This window comes from Pelecanus crispus, chromosome 2, assembly GCF_030463565.1.
Source record: "Pelecanus crispus isolate bPelCri1 chromosome 2, bPelCri1.pri, whole genome shotgun sequence".
NCBI classification, from domain to species: domain Eukaryota; kingdom Metazoa; phylum Chordata; class Aves; order Pelecaniformes; family Pelecanidae; genus Pelecanus; species Pelecanus crispus.
Genome location: NC_134644.1, coordinates 101,395,246 through 101,413,362, shown reverse-complemented (window position 1 = coordinate 101,413,362; position 18,117 = coordinate 101,395,246). Strand labels below are relative to the sequence as shown.

Genomic DNA, 18,117 nt, shown 5'->3' with positions numbered 1-18,117 from the left:
CATGATCATTGCAGTATAGATAGCACTTTTTCTCTCCAGCTGCCTGGAGACTTCCATTGCTAAAGACTCTGTTGTAATTGTTCATGCTCTCAATTCTTAAAATCCAACCGCAGATAACTTGCACATATGGATTAAAGTGGTATTTAGCCCTCTGGTTTTTGTAAAGTATCCTTAAATAAAATGTTGATAGATTATTCCCCCCCCCCCCCCCCCCCTTTAATAGGATGTTTATACTTGATGGTTGACGGAATCAGTTCCAATTATTAAACAGGTTCTTGTTACAAAGATATTATGCTTCTTTGATACCCTCAGAAAGAGCAGACATGAATTAAATGTCACAGAAAATACAGAAAACTAAGACTTTTGAGTAGGTGAAGTATGAAAACATCTTGAGTTTTTAATACAAACTCACATTTAGCATTCTTACTGTGGCCTTGGTTTTTGGGGTCTTCGCCTTGCCAAATTTTTTTATACCAGAAGCTTACTTTTCTTATAACTAAAATGCAGGTGAATATTTCACTCTTCAAAATCTGTAGATTCTGTGTATTTTGGTCTGTGATTGCCCATTTTATTATAGAAGTTTATCTAAACTGTGAAGTATTTGGGCTCTTTTCACTGAGGCCACCACATATTTGTAAATATTCCTTCCCCTTCTTCACGTACTGCATATATGTCTGTCAGAGGTTGGATTTGTTATTTCAGGTTATTCTTCAAAGCTTGCTTTTTTCCATATTTTCCCTTTCCCTCTTTTTTGGGGGAAAATGGCTGACGACAGCTGTTCCTAGTTAAGAGAATCTCAGATTTTGAACAACAGTGTTGATGTGTGAGGTTTATTATGCACTCATACCTGCCAGTGGGTAAATTTTAAATAAGATAATTTGGACTCAGCAGTCATTTGGGAATCTGTGTGTGCCTTTAGGTGGGAAAGGAGGGCAAAAATACACAAACTGCCCATGGAAATAATAATGAAGATGGTGGCCAAAGATGCGAAAACTGGGAGTTTTGGAATTCTTGCTGGTAGTTCAGAAGAGAAGATTCTACCTAGTAGTTTAATAGCAGAGAAGGTTTCTTTTCTAGAAGGCTTTATCAACTCAACAGAGGAAAGAAACTGCTCTTTGAGGCTTTAGTTCCAGAAAGGGACGTTTTCTGTGCAGACTGTGTTCCTCTTCAAACCTTTCCACTAATCATCTGGCTCCATGATTTCTTTTGCGTGTCTTCCTATCCTCTCTGCCCTGTTGGCAGAGTTCACAAAACTGCTAAGACGCAAACAGTGTAGCTGAAAGCATGAAATGTAAAATGGGAAATTAACATCAGCAGACTTTGCATTTATCTTTGCTAAGAGGGTGTGTGTGCCACCACTTCTGCAATGATGTAACTATTAGGGCTGCTCTGAGGAGAGGAGCTCAAGGATAGTTTGGGTACTTGGTTATCCAAGCTAAAATCGTGGTTTCAGAAAACTTCATGGCTTTCTCAAATAAGGGTGAAAAACTGGCATAACACAATGGTGACGTATACTAGTTTTAGAGTATAATTTTTGTGATTGTAGTCCTAAGGCACAGGTTTTCAGTTCAGTTATAGGACACTCCACATGTGTAAGTGCGCTAGTGCTGTAAAAATGATACAGCACTTAGGTGCCTGCTTGCTGTCTCATGAAGCTGTGGTCACACTTAAGAGTGGAGAACTTTGTTTTGTGGCCGGCATGTTGGACATAGATTCAGCAGGATTGAATTAGATTACCAGACTTTCTATTTGTTTTTTTAGTAATGTAACCTAGTAAGCAACCTAAAAGTTAGGAATATAGAGATACTGAGGCTAAAATCCAGTAATGAATATGAGGTGATCTGTTATGTTCATCCAGAAAGCCATGTAAGTATGTAGGAAAGTAAGAGTTTAAGCAGCCTATTTCACTTCACAGACCAGTGGTTTTAATCCAGTGAGAATGAGCAGGTATAGAAATGTAAGCAGATAAGAAAATGAATGAACAGGTAAAAGTGGAAAAGGGCAAAGAAAAAGTAGTTTGTATGTAGGATGGTACTGCTTCTCATAGATAAAAGGTTGGTTTTGATAGAGGATATAGTCTGATGCTTGAGCAGTGTCCTGGTTTCGGCTGGGATAGAGTTAACTTTCTTCCTAGCAGCGGGCATAGTGCTGTGGTTTGGATTTAGTAGGAGAAGAATGTTGATAACATGCTGATGTTTTTAGTTGTTGCTGAGACTGCTTAATGCTAGTCAAGGACTTTTTCAGCTTCCCATGCTCTGCCAGGTGCACAAGAAACTGGGAGGGGGCACAGCCAGAAGAGTTGATCCAAACTGACCCAAGGGCTATTCCATACCATATGACGTCATGCTCAGTATAGAAACTGGGCGGGGGAGGGGGGTGGCCAGGGAGCAGCGATTGCTGCTCGGGAACTGTCTGGGTATCGGTCGGCGGGTGGTGAGCAATTGCATTGTGCATCACTTGCTTCGTGTATCATTATTATTATTATCATTATTATACTGTTACTATTATCATTACTATTTTACTTTCTTTCAATTATTAAACTGTTCTTATCTCACCCCAGGAGTGTTTCTCACTCTTACTCCTCCGATTCTCTCCCCCATCCCATCGGGGTAGGGGGAGTGAGCGAGCGGCTGCGTGGTGCTTAGTTGCTGGCTGGGGCTAAACCATGACAAGCAGTTTCTTCCTTCAAGGAGTTTATCCCTGCAACCCATTGTACAGTAAAGAACAGTCTGGGTTTTTTGTGTCTAAATACCTTAAATGACAGGTGTGATGGATGCTTATTCTCTTCATAGGGAACAAATGCGTAGAGCGTTCAGTGTTACGTTTTGAGTTGCGTTATTTGTGGCACTAATAACTTTGCAGTTTTTCAAAGCAGCTTGTGTATACTTTATAGTTCCCAGAATCCTATTGCCAATAAAATGTAACAGAGTTTCTTTGATTGTTTTAGAGGTGTATTTGATGCTTCCCTCAAAATGGCTGGGTTCTATGGACTCTACACTTGGCTGACTCACACTATATTTGGGATTAACATAGTCTTCATACCATCTGGTAAGAATTTGAACAATTACAATCTATTTATAGATAATATTACATAATTACTTATTGTACAAGATCAGTAGGATTAAATGTTGATGATAAGATTAGTCTTGAAGCTATTTCTAGAGAACATTAAATCAGAAGCTGGCAGCTATCAGAATTAAGAGTTGCATAGGCAACCTTGGTTGATGGTTGATTTGTGCAAATGTCTTAAGACAGTTTCTAATTACAGGATTGGCTACTTTTTTAACATAACACCTGAGTCTATTGATGAACTCAGTATCTGGTATGAACTTCATGAGTAGCTATTCAGAATTTATTTCTTTATTCCCTGTTCAATATGTAACCTCATTTTTATTTCCTTTTTTTTTTGTTCAAACCCAACTATGAAAATACTATGACAAGTTTAATACTTCTGTGAGATGCATTGTGATTCCAAAGAACTTCTTAGCATTGATTGATTCTTCCAAGCTTAATTTAAACTACAATAGATGTAATTATTCTGTGAAGACTGTACAGCTTTTCATAGCTCTTGTTTTCAAATTCTGTAGTTCCAACTGTGAATGTGTGTAGCACTGCTGAAAACATATCCCAGTGATGTTTCAGGATGGCCATGGGTCGGGTGGAGAGAAGTCCTTGATTGCTGTCTTACCTCTGAGCCTTGCCTTTTTCTGTTTTCACAACCCATCCCCTGCCACCTATTTTCCTTCTCCCGTCTGTTTCTTTTGATGGATGTAATTCTTTCTCCCTTCTATTCAGTCCAAGTCTTTCCAGGTTTTAACTTCATTCTGCCTGCCTTGGCTTTTATTTATTCCATAGTTGACAGATGCTGATTTTTCAAGATGCCTAAATGCAGGAAGATGTGGTATCATGAAAATGCACGATAGAGGTGTGCTGCTTATTCTCAGTTCTGTTGCCTGACTGTATTACCAGCCTCTGGTTTTCTGTTATTCTTTAATCTTAGCTTTGGAAGTGGCTGAACAGTTTTCCCTGAAAAGTCTTCTCACCTGTTCCTCTTTTGCCTCTCTTCCCCTAAAAATAATAATAATAGTAGTAATTAAAAAAATGTTGTGCCTTTATGTACAAGGGAACAAAAGGGGAAGCTATAAAGCAACACAACCCAGTGTAATAGGAAATGGCTGTATTATAAAGTCCAACTATCTTAAAGTCATTGGTGGTTGTTAGAACTACTTAGAAGATAATCGTTCTTTTTTTTTCAGCTACATGCAAAATGTTAAAAGTTTTTTGCTTTCTGGTTAATGAGACCAAAAAAGAGAAAAAAAACTTAATTATTTTTTGTATTATGCTCATTCCTGTTGCATTAAATTAGAATGACAGCAGTACTGCATCACTCTGCGTTACAATGGGTAGTTGTATAATCAGAAGGGTGTACGCCTGTGTCTAGACGTGTGTGTACAGAAATACATAAGACGTATTTATATTTGCCTGGTCTCTCACAGTACTACCTACATTATTATGGTTGACTGCAGGAGATCTGGTAAGCTACAGTGAGACTTCTGCTTGTGTACTTTATTGCACACAGTTGCTAATTTGTAGTTTTGTAAAAGTTTGAAATGTGCATGATTGGTGTAACTTTAATTTTTTCTGACTTGGTGCCTATTTTGGAAGTAACTCCTTATGACTGACAGTTGGTAAAGCTTTTCTGTATGGGGAATAGTGTAATTTTCTTCTTTTCCTAAACCACGGCTACAAAATACCAAGAGCCTTATGTGGCACTTCTTCAGTGTCTTATTTACAGCAGTTGATAGAAATGGGACTACCAGTATGGCAAAAGTGTCAGAATTTATCTGTAAATATATTTGTGAAATACGTTTCTCTGGTCTTTTTCTCACCTCTGCTTCTGTGTGCTCTAGCATTAGCAGCAATCCTTGGAGCAGTGCCGTTTCTGGGGACGTACTGGGCAGCCATCCCTGCAGTCCTAGATTTGTGGCTTGTGCAAGGACAGGGATGCAAAGCCATTTTGCTCTTGGTTTTTCACCTCTTGCCAACCTATTTTGTAGATACAGCAATTTATTCAGATATATCAGGGTAAGTACATTGAAGACTTTTTAAAGTTAATATTTTAAATATGCTTAATGATTGACGCCTTTAATTAAACTTACTTTTCTGAAGCATGCAGAACAGTATCTTCAAGCATAGGAATAGGTGTAGTGATACCACCTTATAGTAAGAAGTCTTACTGACCTAAGTGCCTTTACTTTCCCAGGCTACTTTTCTGTGAACTTTGTCACTTCAGAGGTCTTGAACTCGTTCTCAAAGTCAGCAAAAGAAATTGTTTTGGTTGCTAAAGTAATTCTAAGAATACCTTTGCTATTTATGTAATCATTGACTACAGACATGCAGCATTTTCCTTTACATCACCTAATGCTAGATGACACTGCAGAACAAACTAGAAATCCGCGAGCTAGTTAGGGACCTGAAAAAACCACTTTAATTTTTCAGAATGGATTCTGAGAATTTTGCGGATTTTTTTGAAACCAGCCTTTGTGTTGTGTCACCACACCCCAGTGTAATAATCTGTTGATTGTGGATTGATCTTTAAATGTGTTGAGACAGATGGAATTGTGAAACTGGAGATAGGCTCCTACTGAGACAGTAGCCAGTACTGTTTTCCTGTTGTGGGAGGTAGGCACAGGTTTCTTGAAAAATCTTGCTAGGTGTTTGGCTGCCTCTATTGACTTGAAATGTTTCCTGGTTTCAGCTCTGAGTCTGTACTCAAAGAAACAAACTCCAAACTATGGAGACAAAGTCAACATCTGTGGTTGTATCTGGAGTGCAGCTGAAATGTTCACTGACATTTTCTGCTGCTGAGACAGCTCATGAATGCAATTCAGATTAGAAGATAAAGCAGCACTGTTTAACAGAGCTGGCAAAGATACGAACTGTCCAGTTTCGTATGTGCAAGACATGTTCACAACCATGTACACAATAGATACAAAGTTGTACTCCTCTAGTCACTGCTTCAGTCTTGATCATCAGAAACAATCCTGGTAAACTGAATTGAGAACTTAATGGTCCAGACTTAGTTACATGCTGGTACTAGTCCTTCATTTGTGCTAATTTTCATTATATTGGCGTTAATGTAGAATAAGGACATGAAGTGTTTCAGTTCTGTGTTAAGTTAGAAATTAATATTTTTGTTCACCCAATATAATTACACTGAACAGAGAGAACCTAATGATAATATGCACAATATTAATAATAATTTTCATAGACTATGGCACTAGTTATTTTGCACAAATTAAAGATAACAGGTGAAGTATAATCAAATTACGATTTCTTTCCAACAATAAATTGTGGATAGATTTAAGGCTAGTAGCTATTTAACCAGCCAATAATTCTTCTACGTATTAGAATACACTTTTTGACTGTAGGGGATGCAGACTCTATTTACTGTCCAGAAAATATATGTGGCAGGAATAGATTTTCTGATGGTGGAGCAAAATTGTATTCTTCCCATTAAATAGAACAGTAAACATCATGCTGTCTTGCAGATTAGATTAAATCATTTGAAATAGCTATAATTAGGTCATGCAGTGTTTTCCAAATGCATTAAATTTATACTGTAGTCCTATTTCATGAGGTGATCTGTTTAATTTAGCAAACTAGCCAGACAAACCTTTAAACTGATGCAAATGCTGGGGAAAAAAATATTTGAAGTTTTTAAAGGTTTAGAAATTAATCGTGTGTCTACTGTTGGAGTAGAACTTTCAGGTCAAGTCTGTCCCCTCAAAAAAACAATCTGGCCCTACCAGTAGGTTAAATTTGATCTAGGTAAGACAGGATTGAGGTGTGTATGACATAATAAGTTGTATTTCATGGTCTCATTCTGCACATGGTTGTTATGAAGGCAAAGACTGCCGGTGTGGGAGTGGGTAGAAATCAAGACCGTGGTAGAAAGCTGGCAGAAACTGCCAGAGCTCTAAACTGACTAGTTGGTATTTTCACTCCGTTACACTCAGAATTTAGAGCAACTTCCTGAAAACTGGGTGCTAAGTTTCAACTGTAGCTTTTCTTACATAATTCCATATTACCATCATTATTTTAGCTATAAAGATTAAGCATGATGAGCAGGCTTTTTGTAAATGCTGTTGATAGGATTCGTGTTGTGCATCTGAACTGAAACATGGAAAAGAAAAATGGCATGGCTTACTTGCTGCCATAATAGCTCTTATCAAAAGCTCCATTGGCCCCAACTTTCCAGTAAATATTAATATGTTAATAAAAATCTGGTTTTGTTTTCAATCTGAAAACATTGAAAGCTAATGATAACAAACACTCATTCTGAGAGGTTGTTTTGTAACAAAATGAGAAGACATGACTGCTTATTTAAAGAATATATGCTAACTATTCTTTGAAAGACGCAATGCAAGTTGCTATCATGTAAATTAATGTCTTTGCTCAGGGGTGCTCGAAGTACATGTTGCCAGTTGTCTTAAAATTTAACAATTCTTGACTGTAAAGCATGAACATTCTTTGTAGTCAATCATCTTTCAATTTTCAAAATGGAAATGTTTTTGCCATTGACTCCTTCAGACATTCTTCAGCAGCTGTCTATAAAGTAGCTACTCCATTGTGGATTTTACCAGCATTATATACTGTAAAACATTGTTTGATCTGTTGTGCAAATATAGCGCAGAATACAGCTTGGAATATTTGTGCAGTCATTCAAACAGCAGTTTGTAGTCTAAATATGGGTATCTATAGCTAGGTATGTCATTTTCTAAGCTTAATAAAACTTTTATGATTAATTCACATTTCATAATTGATAGTATTGTTGTTTGTTGTTCTTAATTTAATTTTATTCTCCTTGTGCCATAATTTCAGAGGTGGTCATCCTTACCTGACAGGTCTTGCGGTAGCTGGTGGAGCATATTACCTGGGACTGGAAGGAGCTATCATAGGACCAATTCTACTTTGTATACTTGTGGTTGCATCCAACATATATAGTGCCATGTTGGTGAGTCCAACAAATTCAGTGCCCACTCCATCACAAGCAGCATGGCCGTTACAGATTTACCGGTAAGTTATAAATGCCTTACATGTATGCATTATGTTTTTACATGGATCAGTGTATGTACACATAGGTATAGAGAATGTGTGCATGAGTTTTATATAAGAGTGTGCGTACACACCTACATGCATATTGAAGTATTTGGAGAGGATTCAGCTATCCTGTATTCTAGAAATAAAAATGACGGTAAAGTACTCACTGGAACTTGTAAACTTGAAATGTTTGTTTAATGTCTCTCAGCTTCTTACAGAAGGCTCTTTTAGAAAATTCACTGATAATACCTTTGTATCCTATAATGTGTATGTTGCCGTTATGCTAGGAGGTAATTGAACATCCTTTTTTCTGTGTAAAACTATTATTCATGGATAGCTAGTAGTCAGTGTTCATTGTCTTTAGTAAGAGGCCTGCCTGCAAATACTGCATTTCTATGCATTACTGTAAATTACTGCAAAGTATAAATAAACGTACTTGAATTTTAAAAATGAGATAACATGATATGCCATTATTCCATTAAAAATATGATCTTGATTAGTCTCTTTATTGAAGTTACTGAATGTGGAATACAGAAATGTATCTTTAATCTGTACAGTTAAGGAATGGGATGAATAAACTCCTAATTGAATATTTAATTAGAGTTAGAAATCATATTGTGACATTATTAATGACAGTAGCCATTTTAATGTCTCTGCTGTCTTGCTCAGTTACATAGGTTAGCTCATTATACATGTATTCTAAAGAGGGTTCTGTGCTTGTCAGAAATAATCCTTTGCTTTATTCACATGAATAATGTTGTCATCTTTCATATGGGTACTTAGGAGAAAAATCACTAATTGGACCTGTCTGTAGTCTGACTTGTAGAAGTTATGTTCCAAGACTTCCTGTATACGCCATAGATAGAGCTTCCCACATTACTCACACAAATTTGCATGTGTGTTTGTTTCCTGTTTCATTTGTAGGAAACTAGATATTTTTAATCACTCAACAGATTTGAGTCTTACTTTCCCCCCTTCCCCCTGCCCCACAGGTCATCTAGAGAGAGTCCTGAGGAGATGAAAATGGCTGCAGAGTGATGAAGGTGCTGTGCTGCACCTATTCAACATGAGAGAATCGCTGTCTTCTGTCTTGAGTTCACAACAGCCATGGCCTTCTGCCCTTTTCCAGTTGTGCCTAGGGGCAGCTCACAGGGAAGCATCGCTTGGGTTTTTAGGAGAAACCACTTCTCGAACATCTGCTGGCCTTACATTATTGTGCACTTTGCCTCTTCAAGAGGGAATGTCTACTTCCCATGGCTTTGCATACTAACACACAGTTCACCTGCCTTGTTGAAGACCTTGAAGACCTTCTGCCTTCATAAAAAGAGTGATTAAGAGGACAGGTATATCCACTGGAGTCATTGTCTTATCTGCTGAAATGACTAACTTGGCTTTTATTTATTGGGTTATTTGTGTTACAAAATTGTAGTAGCTTTAAAGAAAGCTAATTCCAAAATATTTATTCTCAGTTAATCTGGTGGCAAAAAAGGCGTAAACCACTCATTGTTAAATGAGAGTAGAATATAATTATTTGCTACTCCTCCAACTATTTCTTTAGAGGCTTTGACTATCATCTGTAACTTATAACAACACCTAAATATTATCCTCTTATACACACTGAAATTTAATATTGTTGGAGACTGGTATTTGTAGTATCTTCCTGAAATTAGTAGACATGCAAATTGTTAAATGTGGATTTTCCTCATATTGAAATAGGAGGGCTTGTTTAAATAGTTTAAATCTTGCCCTCATTTGCAGTGAAATCTGATAGTATTTTGCTGTTTACCTACCATCCCAGTAGAGTCATCTTGTCAACTACATTTAATCAAGGCCTTAAGTGTTTTCAGGCAGAGGTAATGTATGATTGTAATGTGTACTTCCAGTAATAGGAAGAAGCTCAATAGGGATTGGTTAATGTTGGTTTTCAAATGCTGTGGCTGAGTTCACTTAACTTCTCAAACAAATTTAAGTTTATTTCCAAAGAGGAAGGGGAGAGATCCTGGATTTTGTTTTAGTTTAGTTTGGTTTTTCCCCCCTGTAAGCTTCTAGCCAAATATCTTAAGAAAGATACAAGATACATCTTAATACATTAAGATATATCTTAATAATAAACAGAGTTCTTAAATTCCTGAAATGGTGTGTTGCCTAGGTCACAGCATCAAACTACTCTAGTGCTTTTCTTCCATACATAATTTTGCTTAAATTGCAGTTTTGGTGACAACTAAGGCCTTTTGTTTTGATTGTTGAAATACTTTGACACAACGGATCTTTATAAATGGATCCTTTTTATAAATAGGAAGTGGGTTTTTTTGGTAGAAATTTCATACTTGAACAGCTTTTCCACAAATACAGTGAGGCCCTGAGTACAAAGTAGCAGATGCACATGCTTAGCCAAAGAACCACCTTTCAGCTTCTAGTAACTTCTCTTGAATTTATTTCAGAGTTTGATTGATAATGAGTTATACAAAATACAGGCATGTCTTGCATTTACTGTTGATGGTAATACAACTGTTGGAACAAAAATTGTTCTTTTCTAGGGATGAGGATATCTAAGATTTGTGTACAAAGAGTTCTTGGGAACTTAGATGTTTGTTTTACTTGAGTTGCAGAAGTGCTGATAGATTTGGAAGGCTCCTATTTTCATGATACTGCATGTATTTTTACATTGTTTCTAAAACTGCATTGCCATAGAAAGTGACTGGAAAGTGCTCTGATACTTACTAAGCAAGAAAGTCCAGGTACAGGTTTGCAATAAACACGCTGCCTATTAAGACACAAATAGCCTACTCCTCAGATTCTTGAAATTAGCTGCTGCAGTTTTACTGATGAAATTTCATGCTTGAGTGGGGGGTTTCAAGCATGCTGGTTTTGCACTTGCAAACTTGCAGGTGTGTATTTGGAGGACAGACTCAGGCTTAATTTAGTGGTTTGACTCAAGTTCATTGAAATATGGAAACATCCCATTTAAATATTTTAAATTCTGAAAGACCTACACATCACTTTCAACTAACTGAACAGGAAGTATGTATTGCTTGAATTAAGTAAGTGTCCTGTGTTTTAATTTCCTTGGTTTTGTGGATCACATTAAGTCTTTAATGAAACACATTTTTATAATTGTTACTGGCTAGGGTGGAGGATGACAACCTGAGGCTGTCCCTAAGTATTCCCCCAACGTTCTAAGCAGGTTGAATGAGACCACCATGATACTTGGGAAACTTCTTTACTATGTTACTATTTTAGTTCAGAATTTTGCACTGAAATCTTGTGTTCCTATTACAGCTTCTTGTAGACAGCATTTAAAGAAGACTACTAGCAAGAAATATGCATCTTTAATATATTTCCCGTTTTCCATTGCTTCTCTTTACTCACTGGTCAAGACATTTCTATTGTCCACATTTGCTGTCCCAGTTATTTCTGAGACAATCTTTCAGATTCCTATGGTACTCAACATAGTCATTTTGAAGAGTCATTATAAAGCATTCTTTTGTTTGTTTTTAAGTTCTCCTCCTTCCCCCTTCACCAACCTCCTTAGATCAAAGAAGGGTCTCTTGCTGTGAAGATTAACATGTGTTACAGACACAGTTGTCTTCAGTAATGGCAAATTGGTAAAATCAGCGGAGAGGTACATTGCTGTTCTGAAATGTTCCTTTGCCAATGTGAAGAGAAATAATTTTGTATAGAGAATTCATATCTTAGGTAGTCTTCTTAGTTGGCCCTGCTTTTAAATGAGGCTTTGTATTGATGCTTCCTGTTTCAGATTCAGCTAAGACTTGCCATGAAGAACCATCCATAGTACACTCTTAGTAAATGTAGCTTAAGGAGCTCATAATATGTGCTATGCCTGATTGAGGAACCAATTGTATGGTTCAGTGGTGGTATGGTAACGGTATACTGCCAAAAAGAAAAGAAAAAAAACCCCAAAACCCAAACCTTCTTAGAATATGAAATACTAAATTTTGCTATATTTAAGAAGAAAAAAAAAAATAAAACGAAAACACCACCTTATGAAAAAGCATACCTTGATTATTTAGGGTTTGTCTTCAGTGTCTAATTACCAGTGGAAATGGAAAAACTTGTCCTTTCATATTTAACAATCCATATTCTTTTCTGAAAAGACTCAGCCTCTTTAAGAACAGTTTAGTTTAGATCAGTTTCACATTAATGTGAAAATAATCAAACTGGTCATTTTGACTTCTGGTCATTGCAAATGTACCAGTTTCTGGTTATATTGCCTCATCTGCAAAAGCAAGCAGTAGCTCCGTGGGATAAGCTTTTAGATGATGGCCTGTGGGTTTCAAAAAAAAAAAAAAGGTGGGGGGGGAACTCCTCACACACCCTTTTCTGTAGTGGCATTAAACTACAGTTTTCTTAGGAGAGACCACCTTTTTCGTAATGTTTATAGGCAAAGGAGTTGGTGGTCTTTAGCTTCACTGTAAACAGTTGTTCCAGGAGCAGGTGTTTACTTGTATTTAGTACATTTAGTATTCAGTTTAAACAAAAACAATTTAGAATTCAGAAGGGAGTGTTTGTAGTAAACCAAGACAATGTGGTCTCATGGTATTGTAAAATAAAACCATGCTGGGTTTTTTTGTCATCCTCTTCTAGCAAATCAGGCTTGTTGCAAATAAGTGAAGTGCCAAAGGGCTAGTGGTGACTGGTTTTTGCACTAAGTTAGTCCTTCCTCCTCTTCCTGTACCTTAGCTGAATGTTACTGTGCTATAGCAGAGCTAGCAGAAGTGAATGTGTGCCAGTTTACAGCCCAGCATGGTAACTTCAGGTCACTGTAAATACTGGCTTAATTGAATACATGAAGCAACAAACTGCAGTGGGTGAGAATCTGGCACACATCCCTTTTGCCAGCCTTACTACAATATGGTGACTTTCAGCACAGATGCACCATGACCAGTTGGGAGCAGTAATGACTTACTTTGAAAGACTGTTTGGGTTTTTTGGGGGTTTTTTTGTTTGTTTTGGTTTGGTTTGTTTTTTTGTTTTGTTTTTTAAAGTTTAACATTATAGTCATATATACGATACACATTTTTCAGAAATTAACTTGATACCCATGTATCTAATAATGGAGACAACAGTCAGATATTTCCATGTGCAATGGTATGTATCTGCAGCTCATCTAGGGTACTTTCAGGCTTGTATGATTTGAAGGACTATGTGGCTTCTCTTCAAGACTTGGGGGAGGAAGATATGTGTATTTGGTTAGTGATTACTGGATTAGGAAATCCATAATCTGTTTAATTCAATAAAATAAGAAAAAAGCATTGTGTAGGGACAATTGGGTGCTGTCTCCAGTATTATACATTGTGGGTATCTGTGTAACTTCTGAAATAGGTGTACGGCTGCCATGTTAAACATTGTTTTTCAGAAAGCCTGAAAATACAAAACTGGATAAAATTGTTCCCCAGTAAAACCAGCAGCAGAATTGCTATGCTGCTAATCCCTACTACTGGTGACAGAATACTGCAGAGAGTGCTGCCTTTTCCTATGGACCTGATACAGTAAGGATGGGAAAACACAGTTATTCTACTGAGACTGTATGGCTTTGCATCGGTGGTAGAAGATGCTCCCACAATTGTCTTTATTCAAACATTGTGTTCATGTTATATTGGCTGAAGTCTGTCACTGCAGATAGTGCCACCTTTATGGATACTACCTTTGGAAACAGCTACAATTTCCTTCAGAAGATGCTGAAAGCTGTTGGGAATGGAGTTAGTATTCATTATATTTAATAATGGAGGTAGCATTTTTCTAGAGATGCAGTTGTTTGCTTTGAAGTTTGCAATTTACAAGAGAAAATCAGTTTCCCAATTAAATAATCTTTATGGAGTGACAGCTGGAATCTCTTAAATCCATGGATGCATCATCTTCATAAACTCTATCTTGGCTTGTATTTCAAAGGGTTTTGTCTTACTGTTATATCTTATGCCTTTTGGTGAAGCTTACTTTGGCATTTCCCTTCTTACTTCTATTTCTACAAAACTAGAATTGCCTAAAACTCTTAACAAATGTTAGGGAAGCTTGATCTTTAACCTGGTACTGTTTTTCTGTCACTTTTAGGAAAATTTCTTAATGCTTTATGGTAAAATTCTCCAAAATTGCTTGTGATAAAGTGATAAAATTAGAAATTTAAAAAAAAAAAAAGAAAAAAAAAGAAAAAAACAAATTGCAGTGTGGAAAGTGAACTTGGTATTTAGAAACCAGAAACAATGCCAGAAGTGATGAGCATATTCAGGGATTCTACACTGGATTTGTAAATGTATGTATTGATATGCAGTATTATACAAATATGAGCAGCATCTGTCCTATTCAGACTTTAACTGAAATTTTGTCCTATCTTTTTTTTTTAAAAAAGATATCTGAGAACAAAATAGTGCCTGTATATAGTGAAAACAAGCAACACTTTCTAGAATTAATGTTTACTTGACAAATGTCAGGGAAGAGCCAAGCAAATACTGGTAGGGTGACTAGAACTGTAATATAAAGTGGGGAAAAGCTGTTCTTCCATCTAGTAATCCATTGCTAAGAGATTACTGTTCCTGGAAGTATTTGCACACATCCACTAAAGAGCTGCCAAAATTAATAGGTCATGAAATAAGTCTTCAGTTCCCCCATCTCTTAACCTCTTCCACACCTCATCTGGTACCTTGTCTTGAATCTGGTCTAGTGCATGAGAGTATTGCTCATCTTCTTTTGGGATCGATTCTAGGACCTGAAGGACATGCTTTGAATGTCCATACTGAAATAGTATGTCCAATTCAGGAAGGAATTGCTAGTTGGCAAGTAAATGCATCTTTGATGTGCTCTGCATATGAATGGACTTGGAGAAACATAATTCATGTTGCATTGAATTAGAGATTATTCTTTGCATATAGTACTATGTAGTGATACCAAAGCTGGGTTTGAGTTAGAAGCAGGACATACTTGCTTGCAGCAGGATGCTTTTGCAAGCTAATAAAGGCAGAGTGAGTACTCTGGCATCCATGTATATATCTGAAGAATTTTCAGCATGATGGTTTTAAAGCAAAACTGTTGATTTATTTTCCTAGCCTCACTTTTTGCCATTTGACTGTTGTATGCAATGATCCAATGAGGACCTAAAGTCAAAGTAACTTTTCCATGGTATTGGTGTAGATTAAATGTAAGAGGCATCACAAAGCTACAAAGTAGCCACAGAACAAAAGTTCATTAAGCTTAAGAACTGATATCCAGGCCATATGGTTGGAAAAACAAAATCCACATTTTTGACCTCCTTTCTGCTGGTCTCAGCCCTGAAGAAAACTGAAGTTTTTTCAAGAAGTATCAGTAAAAAATATTTTTTGTGTTGTGTACAACTTGCTGGCTGTGTAGATCAATGTTTTCAGTTTCCAGTGTCATCACTGGTATATTCTGCAAGCATACAACTTGTTCAGATTGTTACCTTTAAAAACAAATTTTCTATGCTTCAGTGATGGTTGGAAACCAACTTTTTGTACTAATAGTTAGGTGTTTACCCATATATATATGTTAACTAGTGTTTGATGTTTTGATCAGAAGACTAGGGAAGGGGTTTTTTTTTCCCCTTTGGTAAATTTCACCAAACCAAATCCAAAGAAACTTTTGACATCGAGTCCTAAGACTGGTTAGACCCTATTCAAACCTAACAGCAGATCTTTTGCATTACAGAGCGGGGGTTGTTCTAAAGCATGCATTCCTACCCAGAACCTGTGGGGATTTGGAGCAATAACTTCTATTGTCTGTTGACACAAATTTTGTCTGTAAGTGTACATGTGATACATCTTCAGAATGGAACTATGTTCAAAACTAATGTTACCATAATTGGTTTTGGTACAGTACCTGGTTTTGCATGTATAATATTGAAAATATAACCCCTGTGTCCATCTGTGGCAGAACAAAACGTGTGAGTTAAGATTGAGAATTACTTGTGTAGACTGCAGAGGTATTTAAATAACTTTGATTGTATGCACCAGTCCTCTTCCTAATAAAAAGGTTTTTGTAGCAGGTTTAAGAAGCTTTTAACTTAATATTGTATTCACACTGCAGTCCTTTGTAAGCACAGAATGGTTAATATATTTTGAAATAAAATGCTGTTCATGTAAAGAAAACGTGAGTTTGATTTGAATGATGGGATCTTTGGAATAAGCCACAAAGGTGGCAGTTAATCTGGTGAAATAACAGGTTTGCTGGAGATGAAGTACAAATACGAGCATAACTTCATTTCACTGAGAGAAGCTGTGCTTTTCATTTTTTTTTCTTCACATTTTCTGCGGGGTAAGGAAGGACACGTGCCTCAACAGTAACTATGGTTCGGCTGACATCTGGCAACTTGCTACGCTGCCTGCAATAACACAACCACGCATCCAGACCCTACAAAAGCTTACGTTCAGCAGCTGTAGGTAATTCGGGTTATTTCCATTACGGCTTACTCGCTGAAATGGAAATGGTTGTTTAGTATCTTAAGTGTAATTTTAGATCATTCTGTTGACTATCAAGCAAAAGTGATCAAATCCTCCCTGCATGACTGCTCACACCTTTTTAAAAGAGATACGGCTGATATTCCACTTGTCATCCCTCTCACTGTTCTGTGACCAGACTCATTGCCTTGAAGTAATGCATATAGCACAATTTTAGCTAATATCGCTTTAGTTCTCTGAAGGGATTAAGCCTTGTTTAGTTTAGTGCATACAAGGTGGGTTTTTTTAGCAATTGATGCTAGTAACATAATAATGATGTTTTTGAAAATTTGGACAAGTCTTCCAAGATACTTGGAATTCCTTTTAAGTTGGAACCCAGACAAATGCATCCGTAATCAGGCAGCCCAAAGCACATGCACTTCCCCGTGAGAACTCCTTAGCTCTCATTTGGTTTTATTCATGGGTTTAATGTGCAGATACAGTGTTTGTTTTTATTAAGAGAAAGTAAGTCGTTCTGTTGAGCACCCAGAGCAGATAAAGCTTTATAATGATGTAGCACTGGTGTAGCAGCCTATTTGCTCAGTCTCAACTATTCCTTCAAAGTAGTTCAGGAGGCATATGTCTACTGTAGCTCACTAATATTTTGGGGGTGGGAGGGTAGAGAATATGAAAGAGTTATATGGCAGATAGATAGGCAAAAAATGTGCTGAAATACGCTACTGATGTATTTTGAGCTTGACTAGAGATACAATTTAAAAGATCATTGTTTCATTGTAAGAAGTCATCACCACTTCCAAACTACAAATATATTCTTTGGAGAATTCAGTTGGCTTGTTAATCTAAGCAAAGATTTTCTGGTACAGTAATTTATACTGTAGTAGATTTTCTTGGAGATTAATTTCTCTCTCGTACTGGTGGCCTTTTTTTAAAAAAAAAAAAAAAAAAAATTTTAACCTCAGAACATAGTCAGCTTTGCCTACTCCGGACCACAGTGTTTGTTACACCTCCTCCATCACTTTTGAGGAGGACATGCACTGAATATATGCAAGCCTCTGAAGGCCTTACACCGCCTCCATTCCTTCCTCAGTTCTGCTTGCTGCAATTTCTTCAGCATTAAAAATTAATTGCTGGGGAAGGGGTGGTAAAAGCCCCTCCATCAGATGGTTTCAGCTGTTAGCATTTAATTACAATGTAAGGAGAAATCTGTGGCAAGTAGCTGGTTGCTACTTGCATGATACACCTGTTGGGGTTTTGGGACTGGTGGGAACTAAAGCTGGAAGAGTAGCCTTTACCATATATTGCATTTTTTCATCCATTCTGAAATAATTATTGTTGTATGTGTTACTGGAACAAAATTTTATCTTAGGTTGGTTTCTAATCTATTTTTCAAAATTTTTCAGGATGAGCAGTGACACATGAATTTCCCTGCCCAGTGAGGCCAAAGCAAATGACTGCTCTACTAAATGCCATGTCTGCCTGTGTCAAAATGCACTCTCTCGTATGTCCATGGATGTTTATGTGTATGTACACTCAAAACATATAAGTCAGGTGCATTACCTCCTGAAAGGAGGTAGTAGTGAGGTGGGTGTTG

At 37.0% G+C, this 18,117-nt stretch overlaps 1 protein-coding gene across 2 annotated transcripts in view; it reads left to right on the top strand.

The window, feature by feature from the left end:
• Positions 1-9,141, top strand: part of TMEM245 (transmembrane protein 245) — an 85,467-nt gene extending 76,326 nt beyond the window's left edge. For both annotated transcript variants that reach the window (XM_075705589.1, XM_075705588.1), the window contains 4 exons: positions 2,948-3,048; positions 4,911-5,085; positions 7,885-8,079; positions 9,096-9,141. In XM_075705589.1, coding sequence (XP_075561704.1) covers positions 2,948-3,048; positions 4,911-5,085; positions 7,885-8,079; positions 9,096-9,141 — 517 coding nt within the window. The remainder of the gene's footprint in view (positions 1-2,947; positions 3,049-4,910; positions 5,086-7,884; positions 8,080-9,095) is intronic.
• Positions 9,142-18,117: the final 8,976 nt, after the last annotated feature.